This window comes from Miscanthus floridulus, chromosome 8 (assembly GCF_019320115.1).
Source record: "Miscanthus floridulus cultivar M001 chromosome 8, ASM1932011v1, whole genome shotgun sequence".
Lineage (NCBI taxonomy): Eukaryota > Viridiplantae > Streptophyta > Magnoliopsida > Poales > Poaceae > Miscanthus > Miscanthus floridulus.
Window position 1 is genome coordinate 133,343,255 of NC_089587.1, and position 19,239 is coordinate 133,362,493.

At 42.7% G+C, this 19,239-nt stretch overlaps 1 protein-coding gene across 1 annotated transcript; it reads right to left on the reverse strand.

The window, feature by feature from the left end:
* Positions 1-17,935: 17,935 nt before the first annotated feature.
* Positions 17,936-18,397, reverse strand: LOC136469903 (uncharacterized). Its single transcript, XM_066467924.1, has one exon. The coding sequence runs from the start codon at positions 18,395-18,397 to the stop codon at positions 17,936-17,938; it is 462 nt and encodes a 153-aa protein (XP_066324021.1).
* Positions 18,398-19,239: the final 842 nt, after the last annotated feature.

A 19,239-nucleotide genomic window follows, 5' to 3' on the forward strand; every position in this document is an offset into this window, starting at 1 on the left:
TATGTTGGTGATCCTTTTATGCATTTATATAAGTTATATTGATGGTTTATGATGAACATTAACTACTGTAAATAAGCTCCCCCACACTTAACCTTTGCTAGTCCCTGAGCAAAGCCAAACTCAGCAATGGATCAGGAGTTGCTACAATGCTTTCACACCTCAAAAGTACACAGGTGTTCAATAAAAAATTATCCTCCGGATTAGAATAAACTGATCTGACTTTCAAACTTACCCATATTACCTTCAACCATGGGGCTTCTTAGCCTTCACTTGGGTCTTTAGCAATTGAAAGATAGAACGATCAAGTCAAGCACTATGTATCAAGTTCTTTGTTCCACCATTGTTCTAGAGTTTTTTTATAAGTTTTCAAAATAAAACTCAGAGATTCCATTGTATAACACTCTTAAGTCTCTCAAAATATGTAGTATTTGTGGATCCTGACCAAGGCAATAAAGATGTTATGCCCTTCTCTTCCTACAACTAAGACTTATGTGGAGCTCATAGGAGTGGAGAAAGCATGAAAGAGCATACTTGCAATACATATATTGTAAAGTCAAACCTTTGATCCAAAGAGAGTTAAGTCATACAATCAAATCAAGATGTGCATGTGTGTGGATGTATATGGTGGATATATGTATGGTGACTAACCTAATTCTACTATGCTCCTTGGAAACATATCTCTCTTTTGAAATTTGGAAACATTTGCTAGAGAGCAGGGGCTATCTTATTCATCTCTTCTTTTTATAGGCGGGCATGTGAGTACCCATTGTTTTAGATATCTCAGACACTTGTCCATTTTTTCTCAACTTTTTTTTCATTTCTTTCTCTTTTTTGAATAACTTTTGCATAGCCCCATGTCTCTTTTCTGCGACAAAACTTTTGAGAGATAGCAACAAGAACTTGGAGCATTTATTTAGTGGATGGAAAACCTATCAAGCATTGTTATTGGTGTTCACTCCCAATGTAGGAGTAGAACCTTTTTGGGTGGATCTAGATGAAAGCATGTTTGTGTGCCTACCCCTAGTGTAGGAGTAGTGCATATTTGGTGGTGTGTATGTGCTCTTCGATTTTAAGAGCATGACAAACCTCTCATAAGGGCAAAAAAAGCTTGACAAAAACTCAATGCAAAAGCAAGTAGCATACATGTGGGCAAAGTTTTTCACTACGCCTAAATAACATGTATGGCTCTGGTGGGAATTCAAGCTTTGTCATATAGGAACTCATCATGTAGCATTTTTGTGCTTTTTAAAAGATAATCTCCAGAACTTTAGTGTCACTTAGAACAGATAAATAGCAGCTTAGACCTTCTCATATCATACCCGTCAATTACCAAGACTTAGATCAAGCGTATGCTACCCACGAGTTTCAAGTTCAGAGTAATCCTGATATCAAAACAGTTTTAATCCAAAACTCGGGAGAATTCAAGGCTGAAAACTAGGTACTTGAAAGGAATTATAGCAGAGCAACCTATTCATCATTTCCATTTTAAGAGATTATCTTCAGAGTCCTTTTTATTTTATTTAGCTCTTAAAACAAATTAAAGCAACTAGACACACTCTCTTTATTTTGTTCTCATTTTTAGATCACACATTATGTCTATATATATTTCTATAAAGATAACTTTTACTTCATTTTTAGTTATTCATCTTTTTTTTTCTAATATATATAAACAAAACTAAGAATAATAAAAGGAAAGAAATACTTATTTGGATACACGGGGAATACCTTCTCCCCCAAGATGGTTGTTGTTATGGTTGCTCAACAAGATGGGCAGATGTGGAGGTGCTGGAACAAAGCCTTCCAATTTTGATTTTGCTATTGCTATTGTTGCTGGAAGCTGGCCATCTCCTGTCCCATGCTTACCTGCAATTGTGTATGATTGTGTTATGTACCTTGGATGGCAGGTGTCCTCTCAATAGTGGTTGTGAGCTTGTTGTCAAATTAAGAACTACCACTTGTAGAATTTGGGGGATTGACTCTCCCACACTTTACTCGAAGTGTGTTCTGCTCATAAAGATAAGGTAGAGATCAAGTGCATGAGCTTTGTTGGTGGGAAAATACCAATAGAACCAAAACTTTATTTACTCTTCTCTAGCCTTAAGCACATTGAATCATGATTAGAGCTAATGTTATGTGCATTATTTATTCTTATAACATGGGTGATAAGATCAGAAGGATGTAGCATTATGACTATGACAAAAAGAGTGGAGTTGCTTAACCTATGGAAGGATTATCCATCTTTATAATGTATCAAAACTTACATGATTATGACTATTATCTTCCAAGGGTAAGATATGCAAAATTTTAGCTCATTTGGTTAAGACTATGAGATCAAGAAAGTGGTGTTATGAACAAGCTTAAGGAACAAAACATGTTGAGTTAATCAGTTTGGATCAAGCAAAATTGTAACTCAAACTTGTTTGTTTCTTCATTTATGTGCATACCAAGATCAAGAGGAAAATGATGACCACTTACCTTTAGATGTTACCTTCATTATTGGAGCGTGATGACACCATGTGATGAAGGGTAGATGACTTCTAGTGGACTTCTCTTCCTGCTTGAAGGTTTCGTTGCTTGAGCTATTCATGAGCATCTTGTCTCCTATGTCACACTCTTTCTTTCTTATTCTTTTATCATGCCATCTTTTTGTCCTTTCTTTTGTGGATCTTGGCATTGTGTTAGACCTTCTGCTCTACTTATTATTTCTTCTCTATAAAGGATTAGTGGAGAACACATACCCAAAAGAATATACAAATGATTCAAAGCAAGGATAGTGCTATCATAGAGCCAAAGGTCACCTTCTGTGCTACAGAAAAGTTGGTTTTAACACTTTAATTTGCATAGAATCTTTATCCCATGTTTTAAATAGTGTATCTTGATTGTTCACCACTACTTCAAATTTTCAACAAGGTTAAGGTAAAGATGTGTAAAATCATTTTGAAAAATACATCAAACCTTGATCTGTTTCAATGAATGATCTCCTAATATTCCCAACAAAATTTAAATAATTTCCTGCAAGGGTTAGTCCATATATACAACCAAATTCTATACAAGTATGTTTTGATTCAATAATCATGTCTGAATAATATTCCAAAGCATACTTGTAACAGAACAAGGAAGCTTAAAAGACTAAAAAGATTCATTCAAGTAAAAACAAGAATATGTATGATGAACCAAGAGAGCATGATTATTTAGATTTTTATTTGTTAGTGATTTAGCAAGTTGAGCACATCAAGAAGGAAAAGATGACCAAGAGAAATTAGCAACGTGGCATGAGATGTTTTTAAAGAACTCCATCCCCCAGACTTGAATTTTGTAGAATGCAAAATCTAGCTTAGATGATAGAATTCTCCTATGAATGTGATTCTATGTTGCATAATGCTTGGTTGAATATACCTTATGTTTTCCTTCTTTTTGTTGAAATGATTAGTGACAAACATTCCTGAAGGAAACTCGTTCAATGTACCTATCAGTGAGGGCTTCATGGGTTATGTCCATTAAGCTAGACCTCTTCTTGCCTTTAGCTTTTCTTTGCACCATTCAATTGCATGCTCTTCTTTCATCAACCTTTCTTGATTTTTGTTAATCCTCGGTTAACAAGTTGGGGTTCATTGGAGATGCAAACTCAGGTTCCTCCTTGATCGTCTAACGTCATGGCGGAGAGTTGTTCTTCTTTGTTTGTTAGTGATATGCCAGCCTTCTTGATGATCAAAGAAAGATCCTCATTGGTACTCGCATGGAAGCTTCATCTTCAATGACTAGCGGATGTCTTTGGGCGACCATGGTCGTTTATGGACTTACGAGACACAATCATCAATGAACCATTGATTGATGATGCTTGTTGACACATTGATGCACGCCCTAATGTAGTGGCATCTCATTGTCTTGGTCCTTGTTGCTCACACACGAGCTGGTCCCTTTGAAGATGATGAAGGTAGGCATATTCTAGATAATACAAGGTGGGTTTCATCCTACTTCTCATCAACATCCTAGCTTGAGTCTTGGGAAAAGGCTCAAAGCTAGGTTGTCTTTCATGTTGCTCATAGCCTGTCGATCTATTCATCCACTTCTATAGCTGTAGTGGTGGTTTGGTTTAGGGTTTGTGGATTCATGCCAAACCTTGAACAGGCATAGCTTCAATTCATTCTTTCCTACAAAATATTAATAGACATATACCTGAGGGGAATAATAAATTTGAAACACGAGTTGTGTTGTCCATTTGTTTTGTGATTTACCTCTATGCTAATGGAAGGATGGTTTTAGGATTGTTTAGCATAGTTTTTTTATCATGTTCTCAGTGTTTGCTGCATTCTAGTATTGTTCAAGGCAAAGATAACTTGCAACAAAAGATAAGTGAATAATCCTTGATACTCACAGTTCTTCCTTCCATGAAGAATGAGCTGGGACTTCTTTGTGCAAAGTTATTAGAGTTCACCGCATGCCTTGATTCATCTCCAATGTGAATTTATCTCAGGACTTACCCAGATTGAATTTGAGAGTTTTCTGTAGGGGTTAGTCCAACAAAATAACGAGTATCTATGAAACCATACTATTGGCTCAAAAATTAAACTAGACACCATGTCTATTTTAATTTAGGAAAACATGTTAACCTAAGCACCATGCTTAATTTAAAAGGCCTTTGGAAGTAAGATCAACACACCTCTTGGTTCAAAAATCAAACTAAACACCACGTCTAATTTGATTTAAGAAAACCGTTTAAACTAAGCACCATGCTTACTTTAAAAGGTGTATGAAGATACTCCAAACCTAAGCATACTATAGCAAACAAAAGTAGCATGAAAGCATAAAAGAGATTTATTCAAATGGAGATGAAAGAGCATGATCATGGTGAGATTCTTTTTTAAAAAAGATGCAAGTGGTATAAATGTATGCAAGGAACTAAATATGTTGTGGATTTGATATGAGAGAATTTAAACTAAACGGAGTGGATGCATGAATCATTGAAAATAAACATGCAATGGAATGCAAAAATTAAAAGATAACTACTCATCAAGTTTAAAGTCCATGAGCATGACTATCTCACCTTTCTTGATCATACTTACCATGACTCACATGATGGAATTTGTGAGTAGTGCAACGTCTGTATTCGTCACTTGAGATGTGATTTGAATTCTTGTGAAGTTGACCTTTTTCTCTAATCTACACATGGTTAGAGAATATATACATCTATATAAACCTGTGAGATGGTAGGGTTCCAATGTTGATGGATCTTGAATGTTTTGGCACCTTGGGTTCTTCAATGTCTTTCTTGTGGAAGCTCACCGGAAGGTCGATATGACATCTATTGTTCTGTCTTATTCCACAATTCAACAAAACAAGGGTAATCCTACTAAAGCTAGTGGTATGTTAATGATCTAAATCTTTATGCCAATTGTTCCCCGACAACGGCGCCAAAAATGCTTGTTGTATTTATAAGTGCAAATAGAATATGAAGGATTCCATAAGCACACAGAATACCATTGTAGCATTTTACCAGGAGAATTCTAGGTATCGTTATTTATATTTTACCATAGGGAAACAATAAAGACTTATTGAATATCAAATGAGTATCTATCAGTCAACATACCAGCATGGCTAGAGCAGGGGTGAAGGTAACGATACTTATGGGGTAGATCTATAAGATAACGTAAACTAGTCAACTTGGGAGAGCAATGAGTGTGGTAGATTCCTATGACATTCTTATTACATGGTCAAAGTATATTTACATCCAATTATAGTTAAAACTAACTCTACTCTTGTGCACTTCGGGACACCGGTTAGATGGTAGAGTACCCACAATAGATAACCATACTGACATGACTATGGTCCTACAATTTAAGAACCTGCTCAATTCGGAGTGGATTATAAAGGATAGACAGGGCTACCACCTCCCGCTGCTACCACCCAACTAGAGAATAGGGTGTACTCATAGGCAGAGCATCACACAAGAACCATGCTTACACGAGGCTCTGCTAGTTAGCCCAATCGATAAACTAGCAGGCTAAGCGCTCTATGAACCCGCACACAAAAGTAATGATAACCTCAACTAAGCAAGATACATATTAAAAGTAAGCATAGCATGTAGATAGAAATATAAAGAATAGATAATAAGTCTTACAAGATGTAGAAGTGAAGATACAAGGCTTTGCCGAGCCTCCAAGACTAGATCCAGAACCTAAGCATCAGCCCAACTGAACCCTCACTCCCGAGCTACTAACCTACTACATTGGAGAGTCTAGACCTAATCCTCCTAATGTATCTTGATCTCTGAATGAGAGGTATGAATTAAGGTTTTAGGGATGCTCTAGGGAGGGGGGTTGGGGCTGCTATATATAGACGGGAGCATCAATTTTGGACGCTCAGATCAAACCGACTTGAAAGAACAGCGTAGATGCAATCTAGGAGACGGTGGAGAACCAACATTCGAAGGAGGCCCTGATAGGTGGGCCTAGGGGGCTGGGCGCCTGCAGGTGGTGCTGGCCAGCCCCACATGGCAGCCACCTACTCTCCACTTCGGTGGTTTGCCTTTCGGAGTCTTCTAGAGTCTTCCCACGTCAGTTTTGCTGTGGATAAACGTGATTTGCTTTGACGAATAGGCCCTCCTTGACTGTTTTTTTGAGTAAATCCTCCTGTAAACACAGATTCACCAAAACTTATGGAATTTATTAGTTTAAACCCCTAGACCTATGTTGGTGATCCTTTTTATGCATTTATATAAGTTATATTGATGGTTTATTATGAATGTTAACTACCATCAATAGTCAGGTTACACGCAGCTCATCTTGGAGAATGCCTATTCCAAGGTCTGCTAACCGTTGCATTCACTAAAGCTAGTCTTAGGAAGATACCTTGATCATCTGCAAAACAACTTAACAGCTGCACCGTGAGTACATTGAGTAGTCACAGGACTTAATTCCAACATATAATATTTGGAGGATGCCCAGGGTGATTATCAGGCATTTGTATAAGTGCGGAAAGCAATGATGTTCGTTAAGAGTATGTCATGCTATGCTCAACATTATAATTAAAGTATTTCTCAATATAACAAAGGTGCTCATAGTCCATCTTCCATTCTACCATGGGTATAGAAAGAAAGAACAACTGAATAGTTCCATCCTGAGGGACTCTAGGCTTTCAAGACTCTGCGGAGGTGTACAACTGTACCCACATGGAGAAACGAGACTAACCACCATACACTGGGCCTGGTAGTAAGGGTTGCCTCACATTCTCCAACCTTTTCCTAATCTAGCCCAAGTGTCACATTAAAGGTTCGACTAGGTTCCCAGTCAATGTCCTAGACATTCCCGACTGACGCCACCCTATTGCCAGTTTCACAGATAAATAGGTCGCAACTAGTTACTCTTGTCGACCCCATCCATGACATGTGGTCTGTACATGTGGTTACTTAGACTTATGTATCCCAATACACAGTCCTTATTGCTCCACAAGCTATGTCGTCTGAGATCACACACTCACTGTGACCTACCCCTTGCCTAAGCAAGACATCCAAGTTATCATCAAGATTATCATATTAGGGACATGATATTATTCTTTAGCCAGATTAGTAAGGTAAGTCAGGTTGTACCCTTATTGTTTTTAGTAGTAATTATCTAGGTGTAGCATCCTACATGTGCAAGTATGAGTTCCCTTCTCATGCTCGACTTGTATCATTGCCCAAGCAACTACGCAATAAGCATTAAGCATTCTCATTCCCATTGTTTAGGTGAGAGGCTTCTAGCAGATTAAAGAGTAACTCTAAGTATAGTGTGGAGAGACCACTACTAAGTCTATATGTAGTGCATAACTCAGAATGCAACTCGATAAGTATCGAAAATAGGGTTCATAATAGTGGGGTGCCTACCTATTAATGCCACCGATCTTGATGACTCCAAGCTAGTGGTGGCGACTTGCACATGATCCTCATGATACGGGACAACCAAGCTTGAAAGGAGAGGATCCAATGATCGGAGACGATCGTGCAACAGATACGAAGGCTAGGGTTCCTAATTGGGACATGGGAAGGGACATCTAACTATGACCCTATTGTTGCTCCAATAGCTATGGGGTAAGAACTAATGGTGGTGACCTTTGGGTAAACTTGCAAACCAACCTAACACTCTCTGTGACTAACGGACACTCTATCCTACTAACGGACACTCTACTGTGCTGGGCGCTGAGATGGGTTGTCTCTAGTTTAGCTCTATACTGATTGGTGGACACTCTGTGGGGACCATGGAGACTCTAATAGGTCTAGGACTTAGTCATTTCTAGGTTTTACATCTAACATTGGATGGTTTGAATGCCTGACGGACGCTCCAATAGGAAATAATTGCTCTTGGGTTCTCTGGTTATGAACTTCTATAATTCAGCGGACACTCCGCTGAACTAATGGACACTTTGCTCTATCTCCCTAAAAGGTATTTAGGATGTTGGTGACTAAATCTCAGGTTTGATGGACACTCCGTCAATCGGGCGACAGAACCTATGCTCTTGGGTTCTTAGGTGAAAGCTTGGGGATTCATGCCTAGATCTTTAGTGATGGCTCTCATGCATGTGGAAGGCATCCCTAGTGTAACTTATTTGACTTGCTAGGCTTGGGATACTTACGGTTATGGCTTCGGTTAGCTAGCACAACTAAAGACTCACTAATCCAAGAGAAATCCTGATAATGAAGAGAGATTGAGCTGCAACATACTTGATTCTCATCCTTAAAGTGTCTCTTATCAAGCAATCCCCATGATCCATCCATGCAAGGGAAGAGACTTGGGTTAGGGTTGGGGGATTGATCTCAAGATGGTGAAAAGAGAGAGTTCTTGAGCTAACTATGGGATGAGAGATGGTTGAAGTCCATGATCTTGATCCATAGTTGCTCTTGCTATCCTTGATAAGTTGGATCCACCTTCTCTTCTTCATCCCCTCCACTTTCTCACTCTAGTTCTTGTTTCCTCCTTCTTGCCTTCCATTCTAGAGAGAGAGAGGAATGAGGGAAATGGGGAGAATGGGAGAATGAGTGGAGCTGAGGGTCAGTTGCTAAGATATGTTTCCACTTCATGCTGACATGCGGGCCATTGCATGCTAATGGATGATAGCTCATGAACCACTCCTTCTATAGTTTCTATATTCTTATCAGATGGTCCGGTAGTTGTGGCAAATTGTCCAGTAGGTTACTGCTCTGTTGATTCAAAGTTTGGAAACCTGATTCCCTCAATCTTAAGGCCATGTTGAGGTCTATGACTGCCTTAGTTATCCTTGATGATCACAGTGTCAGAAGTTAGGTTCCTCGAGTGACATTCTCTTTTGTTGGTCGTTTAGTTAGCTCTGGTTGACTAGTGGTCGACTTGATACATTACTGACTAGTTGATGATTGTGACGATACGTCCTTTCGGTTAGAGTTTTTAGGGATTGCTATGGGGCTCGATTGGTATTACTCGGATGCCCAAAAAGTGAGAGCCTATGATGTAGCGGAACTTGGGTCATTACACTATGCGTCCCAATACTCTCCGTCACATGACCACTTCTTCAAAAGCACGCCCACTATACGATCAAACCATGGCTCCTATTCATGCTACTCAATATTTCTCAAGATTGATCAACCATTTATGTTTCCAAAAAAATATTATGAAAATATATTATGTGATTGATTTAATGGTAACTACCTTGTACATTTATGTTTCTAAATAAATATATTATGAACATATATCATATGATTAAATTGATGGTAACTACCTTGTATCATAAATGTTAGTAACCTTTTGTGTATGTTTGCTCATAGTTCAAAGCATTTGACATTTTAATAAATTGAGAGTTGCATTGATTATGGTGCGGCGAGAGTTTTGTGTTTCGCGTGTTTGGTGACTAAACATTCATGGAAAAAGGTGTGTAGGTATTGGTTTTGGTCCTAATAGTACAAAGTAACAAGTTTAACCATGATCGATGAATAGTTGCCAAACTCATTATGCCCATGATAGGACGGTCCGGCCACCTTATAAATGGCAAGGCTGGACTATAGTAGTGTTGTCCGGCTAGCCCTATGTCTCACACATGAAATATCAAGAGCCAAGGGACACTCGTTGCCACTAGAGTGTACAATTTGTGTCTATAGATCTTATACAAATAGGAATACCACCCAAGGCACTACGGTGTGCCCCGCAGCCTTATCGAGTTTGTCGTTACTAGCACATGACTTCATGTTAGAGGCGAACATTCCATGCACGATATGTACAAGTACGTACATAGCTATGGCATTGTGGCTATAGACTTAGTCTTATGCGTCCATAGCATCATCCTACACCAACCATGAAATATCAAGAGACAAGGGACAGTCGCTACCACTAGATTAGACATAACTCTAAGATTACTCTAGGTACAAGGGCTAACATTGAGATTAGACTTAGTACAACTGCAAGCAAGTTTGTTTTGTTGGCTGCATCCAAATAGTTGTAGTTACCTCCTGCATGAAGTGGTAAGCATAGCACCACTGAGTGTAGTATGAGGAGTTGTACTTACAAGCAATGCTAATAACTAACATTACATTAACTTCCAAATTATCCAAACTAAAAAAGAAATGACTAAAGCTTGAGCTAAGATAATGACATGCAGGACATTAAATGCACTTTGCCTCATCTTCTTATCAGGTGCTGCAGGCTCAAGTGGTGGTGGTCTAAGAACATCCTAACGACCATAGAAGGCTGCATAAGCTTCTTGTTTCGTTTGGTATTTTTTGTGGCAAGCTCCCTTGAACTTATCCACTTCAGCATGTGCATCATGCCAGTTGGGGTAGACACCAGGGGTCCAACCATGATGCATAACATACCACGTTATAGCTTGCTAAGCTATCAAATATATTAGATTAGATTAGAAAGAAAAAAATCAAAGTTATTTGTTAGCTGCATATAACAACACATCACTAGCAAAGAGACATATATGTGCTCACTTCATTCGTTAATTAATGAACTAGTTTGCAGCAATAAATTCACCTATTTAATTATGAAAAATGATTTAAACTAACACATATTGTTACTCCAAATTCACCCATTTAAAATAATTTAAAGAACATATCTATACAATTATGCAAAGTAATTAAAAGAAAACTCCTAAAATTTGGTTTAATTACCGGACTCCATTATTACTTAAATAATCTCTAAATTTGCATCTATATATGTTATTATACAAGAAATATTATTGTATGAGATAATTAATAAACTAGTTTATATCAAGGAAACTATATCCATTAGTTAAATGCAAGAAGTTAATATTAATGAGAGAAACAAATACGTACCAGATCTGGCTTACTAGGGCATGGAGGAGGCTTGGAGAAGCATGTGGGGGAGGCTTGTTGGTGTGCCGAGGAGATGAGGGGGAGCATGGCAGGGTAGGACGTGGGTTGGGGGTGGAGGAACGGTGGGGGCAGGGGATGGGGTGGGGGAGAGGAATGATGGGGGCAGGCCTAGGGGCTGGCTAGGGAGATTTGGAGCACCGAGCGGCGACAATGGTGACTAACGACGAGCTTGAAGGCCAACAGGGACGACATGTCCTTATCCACTAACGAATAGGGGCAAATTTGTCCAAAGGGTGCTAAAGTTTTCGAAATGGATCGTAGGACTGTCCGACCGAGCATAACGTCAACAGGACAGACAAGGAGAGCAGCATTATTTCTTAGTGTGACTTGGTAGGACGGTCCGGTAGTCCAAAGTTTGAACGCGATGAACAACATTCCTCGACCTCCCTGGGTATGTATTTTTAGGGGCGCTTGCTAACATCAGTTGCTTTTGTTAACCACCTCCGAAGATCATCTTCAGCGGTGGCTGACTTAAGAAAACCGCCACTAAAGATGCTTGCCCTATATATGTGCGCTTGGGTGAAAATTTTCTATGTCCCTAGCGCGCTTGTTCGAAATTATAGCAAAGCGCTGACAAATTTTTCCTTAGCGCCTGTTCATATTCCTCGGTGGTCTGCCTCCACCTCCCATGCCTCCTCGTTGCCTCATGGACGATGAAGACCCGCCGTCGGTGCTCTTTGGTGGTTTGCCTCCTCCTCCCAAACCACCTTGCTAGCCTCCAGCCACCAAACCACCTTGCTGGCCTCTGCCTCTTGAACCACCTCATCGCCCACCCCTTGCCCGGCGCTCCCCCATGTCCTTCTGTGTGGCCAGCGCTCCCTCGCCTCCTTCCATGTGGCTAGCACTCCTACATCCTCTCCCCTATTGTTGGTGCTCCACCGCTGTGTGGGAGCTTGCTCGGTGTCGTCTTGCCCAGTGCTCTCCCATGTGGGAGCTTGCTCGATGAAGTGTGCCCACTTAGTCCCCGAGCCTGACAGTAGGTGATGTAGTCACATGGTGCCAGGGTCTAGAAAGTAGAAGAAAGGCAAAAGACGAGCTAAGCAGGCAACCAGTCCATGAGCGAAGCCCTGAAATGAAAAGCACATAGTCACCGCAAGGTGAAGTTTGCCCACTTAGTCCCTGAGCCTGATAGTAGGTGATGTTGTCATGTGGTGCCAGGGTCAGAAACAACAGTAACCAAAAGAAGTCCCCAGTATGGTGAGAAACTAAGTCATAATGATGACGTAGTCCCCGAGCCACAAGTGGAAATTTTGGTTGAATCAAATTGTGGAGAAAAAGCTAGAGTAATGGCTGTACAGTAGAAATTACTGAGCCTTGATGACATTATGGAGAAGTCGGCGAATATTTAGTGTGCAGTTCCAAGTTGTGTCAAAGAATAGGCGATATGGGCTGCAGTTGTGTGGAAGCCCAGATAACGGCCCAACACGCTGCTTCTTGGAATTTGGAAGGGTGCAAATCATGGTGCGGTTTCCCAAAAACCCTTGAATGCAAAAAGTGGAGAGGGTGTCTTTATAACTGCACTGCTGCAATCCACGCTCCCACCTTTGCCACTTTGCCACTTTATCTTCCTCCTCAGCCCTTGGGCTTCCCGATTCACACTCACACATGCTCTGCCACTAGGGCTAGAAAGCTTGTGCAAAGGAAACAGTTCTGATCTAGATCTGAGGGATGGCACCAAAGAGGGGATGTGGTAACCCAAAGAAGGTGGCCGTCGGAGCAAGCCATGACAAGGAATGGGTGCCGTCACTCATGGGGGAGATGGAGCTCAATGAGATGGTGGAGGCGGGCGTTCTTCCTGACCGAGTCACTGTCGGATGGCGTCCAACCGATGGTGAGCCCTATCCGATGCCACACACCGATGAAGTTGTAGTATTTGAACATTATTTCTAGGGTAGATTAGGACTTTTGGTGCATCCTTTCTTGTGGGATCAGTTGGAGTTCTAGGGAGTGAGCTTGTGCAATCTGCATCCAAACTCCATTTTGCACATTGCTGTTTTTATCCATTTCTACGAGGTGTATCTTGGCATTCTTCCCCACTTCAATCTTTTCCAACACCTATTCTCGCTGAAGAAGAAGGGCAGGGTGGCTCCAAGGTGGTTGGTGATGTGTATCTCCAGCACCATGATAGGATGGTGAGCGAGTACATTACTATGCCACTAAATACCTCACTGATGGGGTGGAACACTAGGTGGTTCTACATGAAGCAGAGTCATCCTGCCATCCAGTGCGACATCGACCAAATTTCGGAGAACCAGAGGAGCTAGTCAGAGAAGCTGACCAGTGCCAAAATGGAGCAAGTCAAGGAGCTCCTTGCGCTAATAAAGGGCATGAAGATGAATGGAGTGGCTATGGCAGTGAGCTTCATAGTGCGCCACATCCAGCCCTGTAAGGAGAGGGCCCATCCGAGCTTTTGACTTCAAGGGAGACATGGATGGCACTAGGGAGAGGTCATAGGGACTGATGAAGGAGGCTGCGCTACATCAGGCCATGGAGCTATTCCCTCCAAATGTGCCATTTAGCATGCCAGGGCAGCCAAGAGCCTTCAACTACATGAACGCACCTCCTCAGGAAAAAATGTCGACTATTGGTCCAAGTGATTTTTTCTCGTGCCGGTGCCGAGCAGTGAACTGATTTGCTTGTGGAAAGATCCATTTGTTGGAACAGGCAGCGTACTTCTCGGGCATGCTAAGGAGCAATTGGCCGAAGGTAGTAGATGCTAGGCCAACCACTCAGCCAGAGCAAGGTGCCATCAGCACCTCATCCGAATCTAGAGGCACAGGTGCTGGTAGGATGGAGAGTCCCCCCCTGGTGTCAGAGAAGGTCTAGGGGAAAAGGGCGGCGTAAGATAAGCTAGCCCAGAAGAAGAGGAGAATAGTGGATGTAGCTCCCCATAGGCTAGGCGTCATCTCACTTGGTGGCGATTGGACTGCTCGGATGCAAAGTGTGTCGATATCTGAGTGGTCGGACGACAATGACACTACTGTAGCTCTCCATCTGAGCACCAAGGTGCCATCACACAACACGTGCATGTAGGTGTAATCAAAGGGAGGGGAAGGAGTCCCTGAGCATCAGACAGAAGAGACACCAATGGTGGGGGCCGTAGGACCTCTAGCCTAGGCCATGTGGGTTGACCCTAGGGCAGTGCCTAGGTGCTCAAGGAGGCAGTGCTGGTTTAGAACCTTCTACCGAGAAGCTGATGTGTAACTATCTTTGCCTTGGGATCAGTAGCTTTCCGATTTTCATAGTTGTGGTGACCGATGAGCTGATCTGATGTAGAATAGGACGCGCAAAGGACCTAAATCCTTTAGGCCAGACTAGCGAGTAGCTGGGGTTTGTTCCTGGCATAGAGACATTGCGGACAGACTCCATCATGGAGTCCCTAGGTGCTTGTCAGTCTATGGAGGAGTCAACCACCGCTGTGGATGGAGGTGGCGGTGGAGAGTGGTTGATGATGACGGCAGTCGATGCGATGAAGATGCTAGGAGCGACAGCAAGAGCTGTTGAGTCTTCAAAGGTGGAGACAAGAGCTATTGACATCATGCTGGAGTCTAGGGAATAGAGGTCGGTAGCATTGGTGGAGCAAGCGGCACGCTTAGAGATGCCATGAGGCATGGTCGGTTGCTTCGTGCAGCTGCCAAGCCCCCAGGCAGTGCCACCGAGCCCCAGGGAGCGCCACTAGCTGTGGCAGAAGAGGATGAGGCCGAGGAGATTGAACGTGAAGAATCATGACCTTAGGCCATCCACATCCTCCGCAAGTGGGGGGATGAAGTTGTGGTCATGGAGGAGGAGGACACCTCCAGGGAGGTGAAGATGCTACGGTCCACCCTTTCCATAGCCATGAAGCAAATCGAGGTTAGTATTGCATCGGCGATGTCCGTCTTTGGCGTTGGAGAATAAGGTCATTTAATATATTGGTGCTTTGTAGGGCATAGTGCAAACTACGGTACACCAGTAGCAGTAGATCAAGAGGATGGAGCCCCTCGCCAAGGAGAACGCAAAGCTGAAAAAGGCGATGAAACTGATGGAGAAAAATGTCTAGAGGGCCCAGCATGATAGAGATCTTGCTGAATCAAACACGAGGGACCTAGAGTACTAAAAGGGCGCCTTATCCGAGCAGCTGAAGATCATCTTCGAGTAGTTGGAGCGCACCTTTGAGCAGCTGAGAAGCACCTTTGAGTAGCTAGGGTGCACCTCTGAGCAGCTAAAGAGCATCTCTGACCAGAAGAAAGGTATTCTAGGTCGGTGAGTTTATTCTACATTCCCGAATAGTCTTGATGTTGCTAACGATCATTATGTTTGTAGAGCAAGATGCAGAGCTCGGCTAGTTGCACCAAGTCACCGGTCAACTCCAAGAGGAGAAGGAGAAGGCATCTGGGCAAGCGGAGAAACTGGCTGAGGATCTAGAAGGTGAGTAGTTCATGGTCAGAGTTGTTGCTGTTATGATTGCTTCATTTGATGAATCCCTTTGGTGTCTATATAATATCATCGAAGGACTAGGGCATAGTTCAACATGCAAGAGCTAGAGGTGCAAACCTAGAGGGGAAAACTTGATACCGTGGTGGCTAGAGTCAAGCCAGTGCTCGACTATATCGACATGGAGGTAGCTCCTCATCCTGATGATAGGCCACCACGTCCAGACACCATCGTCAATAGGTGCAAAGCAGCATGGGAGAACTTCAAGAGCTTCAACCATGATGCCACTGTCTCTACCATGACGCATGCCCTAGCGGTGGTCCGGTCTCACTACCCTACCATCAATCTTTGAGTGATAGGGGCTAGATTTGCTAGAAGGATGGGTGTGATGAAGCGAGAGCAGCTAAAGGATGAGGTGGAGGACATGGCAAAGAGTCTGGCCAGTGTTGTCGACCTATTCGGCGAGGTAGATGGTGAGGGCCAAACTTGAGTGGAGAGGAACCTGTATGGGACATCTAGAGAGGAGAGTTAGATGCGTGAGGTCATAAGCAAACATTTATGTATATGTATAAATGTTGTATGTAGATGACATGTGCATGTTTATGCAGCTTGCTAGCACTTTCGGTGAAAAAGAAACTTGTTGTTAACCCTAATGCGTTTATACGTGGTATAAGTAGCATCCGAGCAGTGAGTTCTTTACTGGGCTCTTGGACTTGGCTAGCCCGTATTCCATAACATCGAGCGCTGGAGCCCATGCATGTGTTGGAGGAATAGATGTGATTGAGGAACCACAGCCGACCACCCATAACATAGAGCACAGAGCCCGTAGCACATGTAGGGAGAGATCAGAGACTAGGTTTTCTCCAAAGAACAAAAGTAGAACGTGTGCTGCTTGATTGTTGGTGAAATATCTTAGAGATATTTTAGTTTGGAGAAATAGGGTGGAGCATTTATGGAGATCATGTATAACTGTTGGTGTTTGTTAAGGAGTAGCTTAGAGCTGGCGACTGCAAATGGAGATTAAACCGAAGTGGAGAAATAGTGGAGACAAATTATGGTGACAAAAACTTTATTCATCATGGAGTAGAGAGTACATATCTAGAGCGTTTCTCGGATAGAAACATATAAGGTGCTCGATCTGCCATGGATTGGGGATATCGGTTCCATCCATGTCACTTAGCCAGTAAGACCCTGGTCGGGTAACCTCTTTGACCAAGTAAGGCCCTTTTAGGGGGAGGAGAGCTTGTGCATCCCTTCAGTTTTCTGCTTTCTGCGGAGAATGAGGTCGCCGACCACAAATGAACGACCTTTGATATTGTGATTGTAGTATCTTCATAGGCCTTCTAGGTATTTGGCCATGCAGATGCAAGTGAGCAAGCATTCTTCTTTAGCCCTATCGACGTCCTCTATCCGAACAGCTGTGGCCTGCTCTTCATTATAATGCTCTACTCTACGAGCTCGGAAGGCAATGTCTGCGGGAAGTACGGTCTCTGATCCATAGACCAAAAAATATGGAGACACATTGGTGTTGCGACTAGCTTGAGTGCGTAGTCCCCAGACCACAACTGGGAGCTATTTGAGCCATCTGCCTAGATGCTTTTCCTCTTTCTAGTATAGTCTCTTTTTGAGGGCATCGAGGATCATGCCATTCGCCTGTTTGACCTGGCCATTGACTCTAGGATGGGCAATAGAGACATATTTGACAAAGATGCATCGGTCTTTGCACAAGTCCCAAAAATGGTGGCCAGTGAATGTAGCTCTAAGGTCGGTGATAATGCTATTTAGGAGACTAAATCTGTGGATGATATCTTCAAAGAGCTCAACTACTTTCTTTGCAGTAGCCGAGACAAGCGGCTTGTACTCGATCCACTTGGAGAACTTGTTGATGGTGACATACAAGTACTGAAAGCCACCTGGTGTGGGCTTGAAAGGCCCAATCATGTCGAGTCCCCAGCATGCAAAGGGCTAGGAAGCTGGGATGGTCTATAATTCCTACACCGGCACGTGTATTTGTTTGGCAAAAAATTGACATCCTTCACAACATCGGATGAGGTCTTCTACGTCAGTGATGGCCATGGGCCAGTAAAAACCAGCTCAAAAAGCTTTGTCAACCAGGTTTCTCGAGGCCACATGATTGCCATAGGAGCCAGAGTGAATTTCAAGAAGTAGTTTCACTCCCTCTTCTTAGGTGATGCATTTCTGTAGTATCCCTTCCTTGGCACTTTTCCTCGTCAAGTTCCCGTCTACCAGCACGTAATGCTTGCTGCGATGGATGAGGCATTCAATTTCGATCTTGTTAGTGGGTACGTCGACGCTGGTGAGGTATTTGATGAACTGTTCCCTCCAATCTACAGCCGACAAAGGTACTGCAAGTACTAGCTGCTCGGCAGGGGAAATTTCTTGAACTTCCTTCTCTTCCTTAATAGATGGCGTAAAGAGGTCTTGAATCACAGCACGTGAAGAGCTTATCTTAGATAGGTGGTCGATGAGCTGATTTTGATCTTGTACCACATGGTGGTACTCGATATCATAGAACTTCCCTTCGAGTTTCCTGATCTCGGTGTAGTGCACGTCCATCTTCTCACTGGAGTAGGACCAATGTTTATTTATCTGGTTGATGACTAGCACGGAGTCTTCATACACCATGAGGCATTTGATGCTAAGCTCGATGGCTATATGGAGTCCATGGAGACATGCTTCATATTCCACGGTATTGTTGGAGGCTGGAAAATGAATTTGGAGGACATATCAGAGCTTGTCCTTGGTCAAAATGATGAACAAAATGCCGGCACCCGCACAATTGATGTTGAGGGTGCCATCGAAATACATTATCCAATGCTCACGACAAGTAGTAGGGATGGGCTCTTGGCTCTCTATCCATTCAGCAACTTAATGGTAGGCCTACTTCTAAATTTGATGGAGTAAGTGCTGAGCTCAACTACCCACTTGATGATGCGGCCATTGGCCTCTTTGTCATGGAGAATGTCCCCTAGATTGAACTTGGTGACCACAACGATCTTATAGCACTCAAAGTAATGGCGGAGGTTGCACGATGTGACCAAGATGGCGTATAACAGCTTTTGGACCTGAGGGTAATGAGTTTTGGACTCATTAAGAACCTCACTGATGAAGTAGACCAGATGTTGCACCTTATAGTCGTGCCTGGCTTCCTCACGCTCAATGGCGTTAGCTGTGCTAACGATGTAAGAGTTAGAGGCGATGTAGATCAATAGGGTTTCATCTGGTCGAGATGCCATCATGATAGGAGTCTTTGTTAGAAACAACTTGAGCTACTCGAAGGCCGTATCGGCCTCCTCTGACCCAGAGAAATGCTCGGAGACCTTGAGTAGTTTGAAGAATGATAGTCCCTTTTTGCTGAGCCGTGATATTAAGCGGCTGAGAGCAGCCATGCACCCTATGAGCTTCTACATATCTTTTATGTAGGTTGGTCATTTCATATTGGTAATGGTGGAGACCTTGTTAGGATT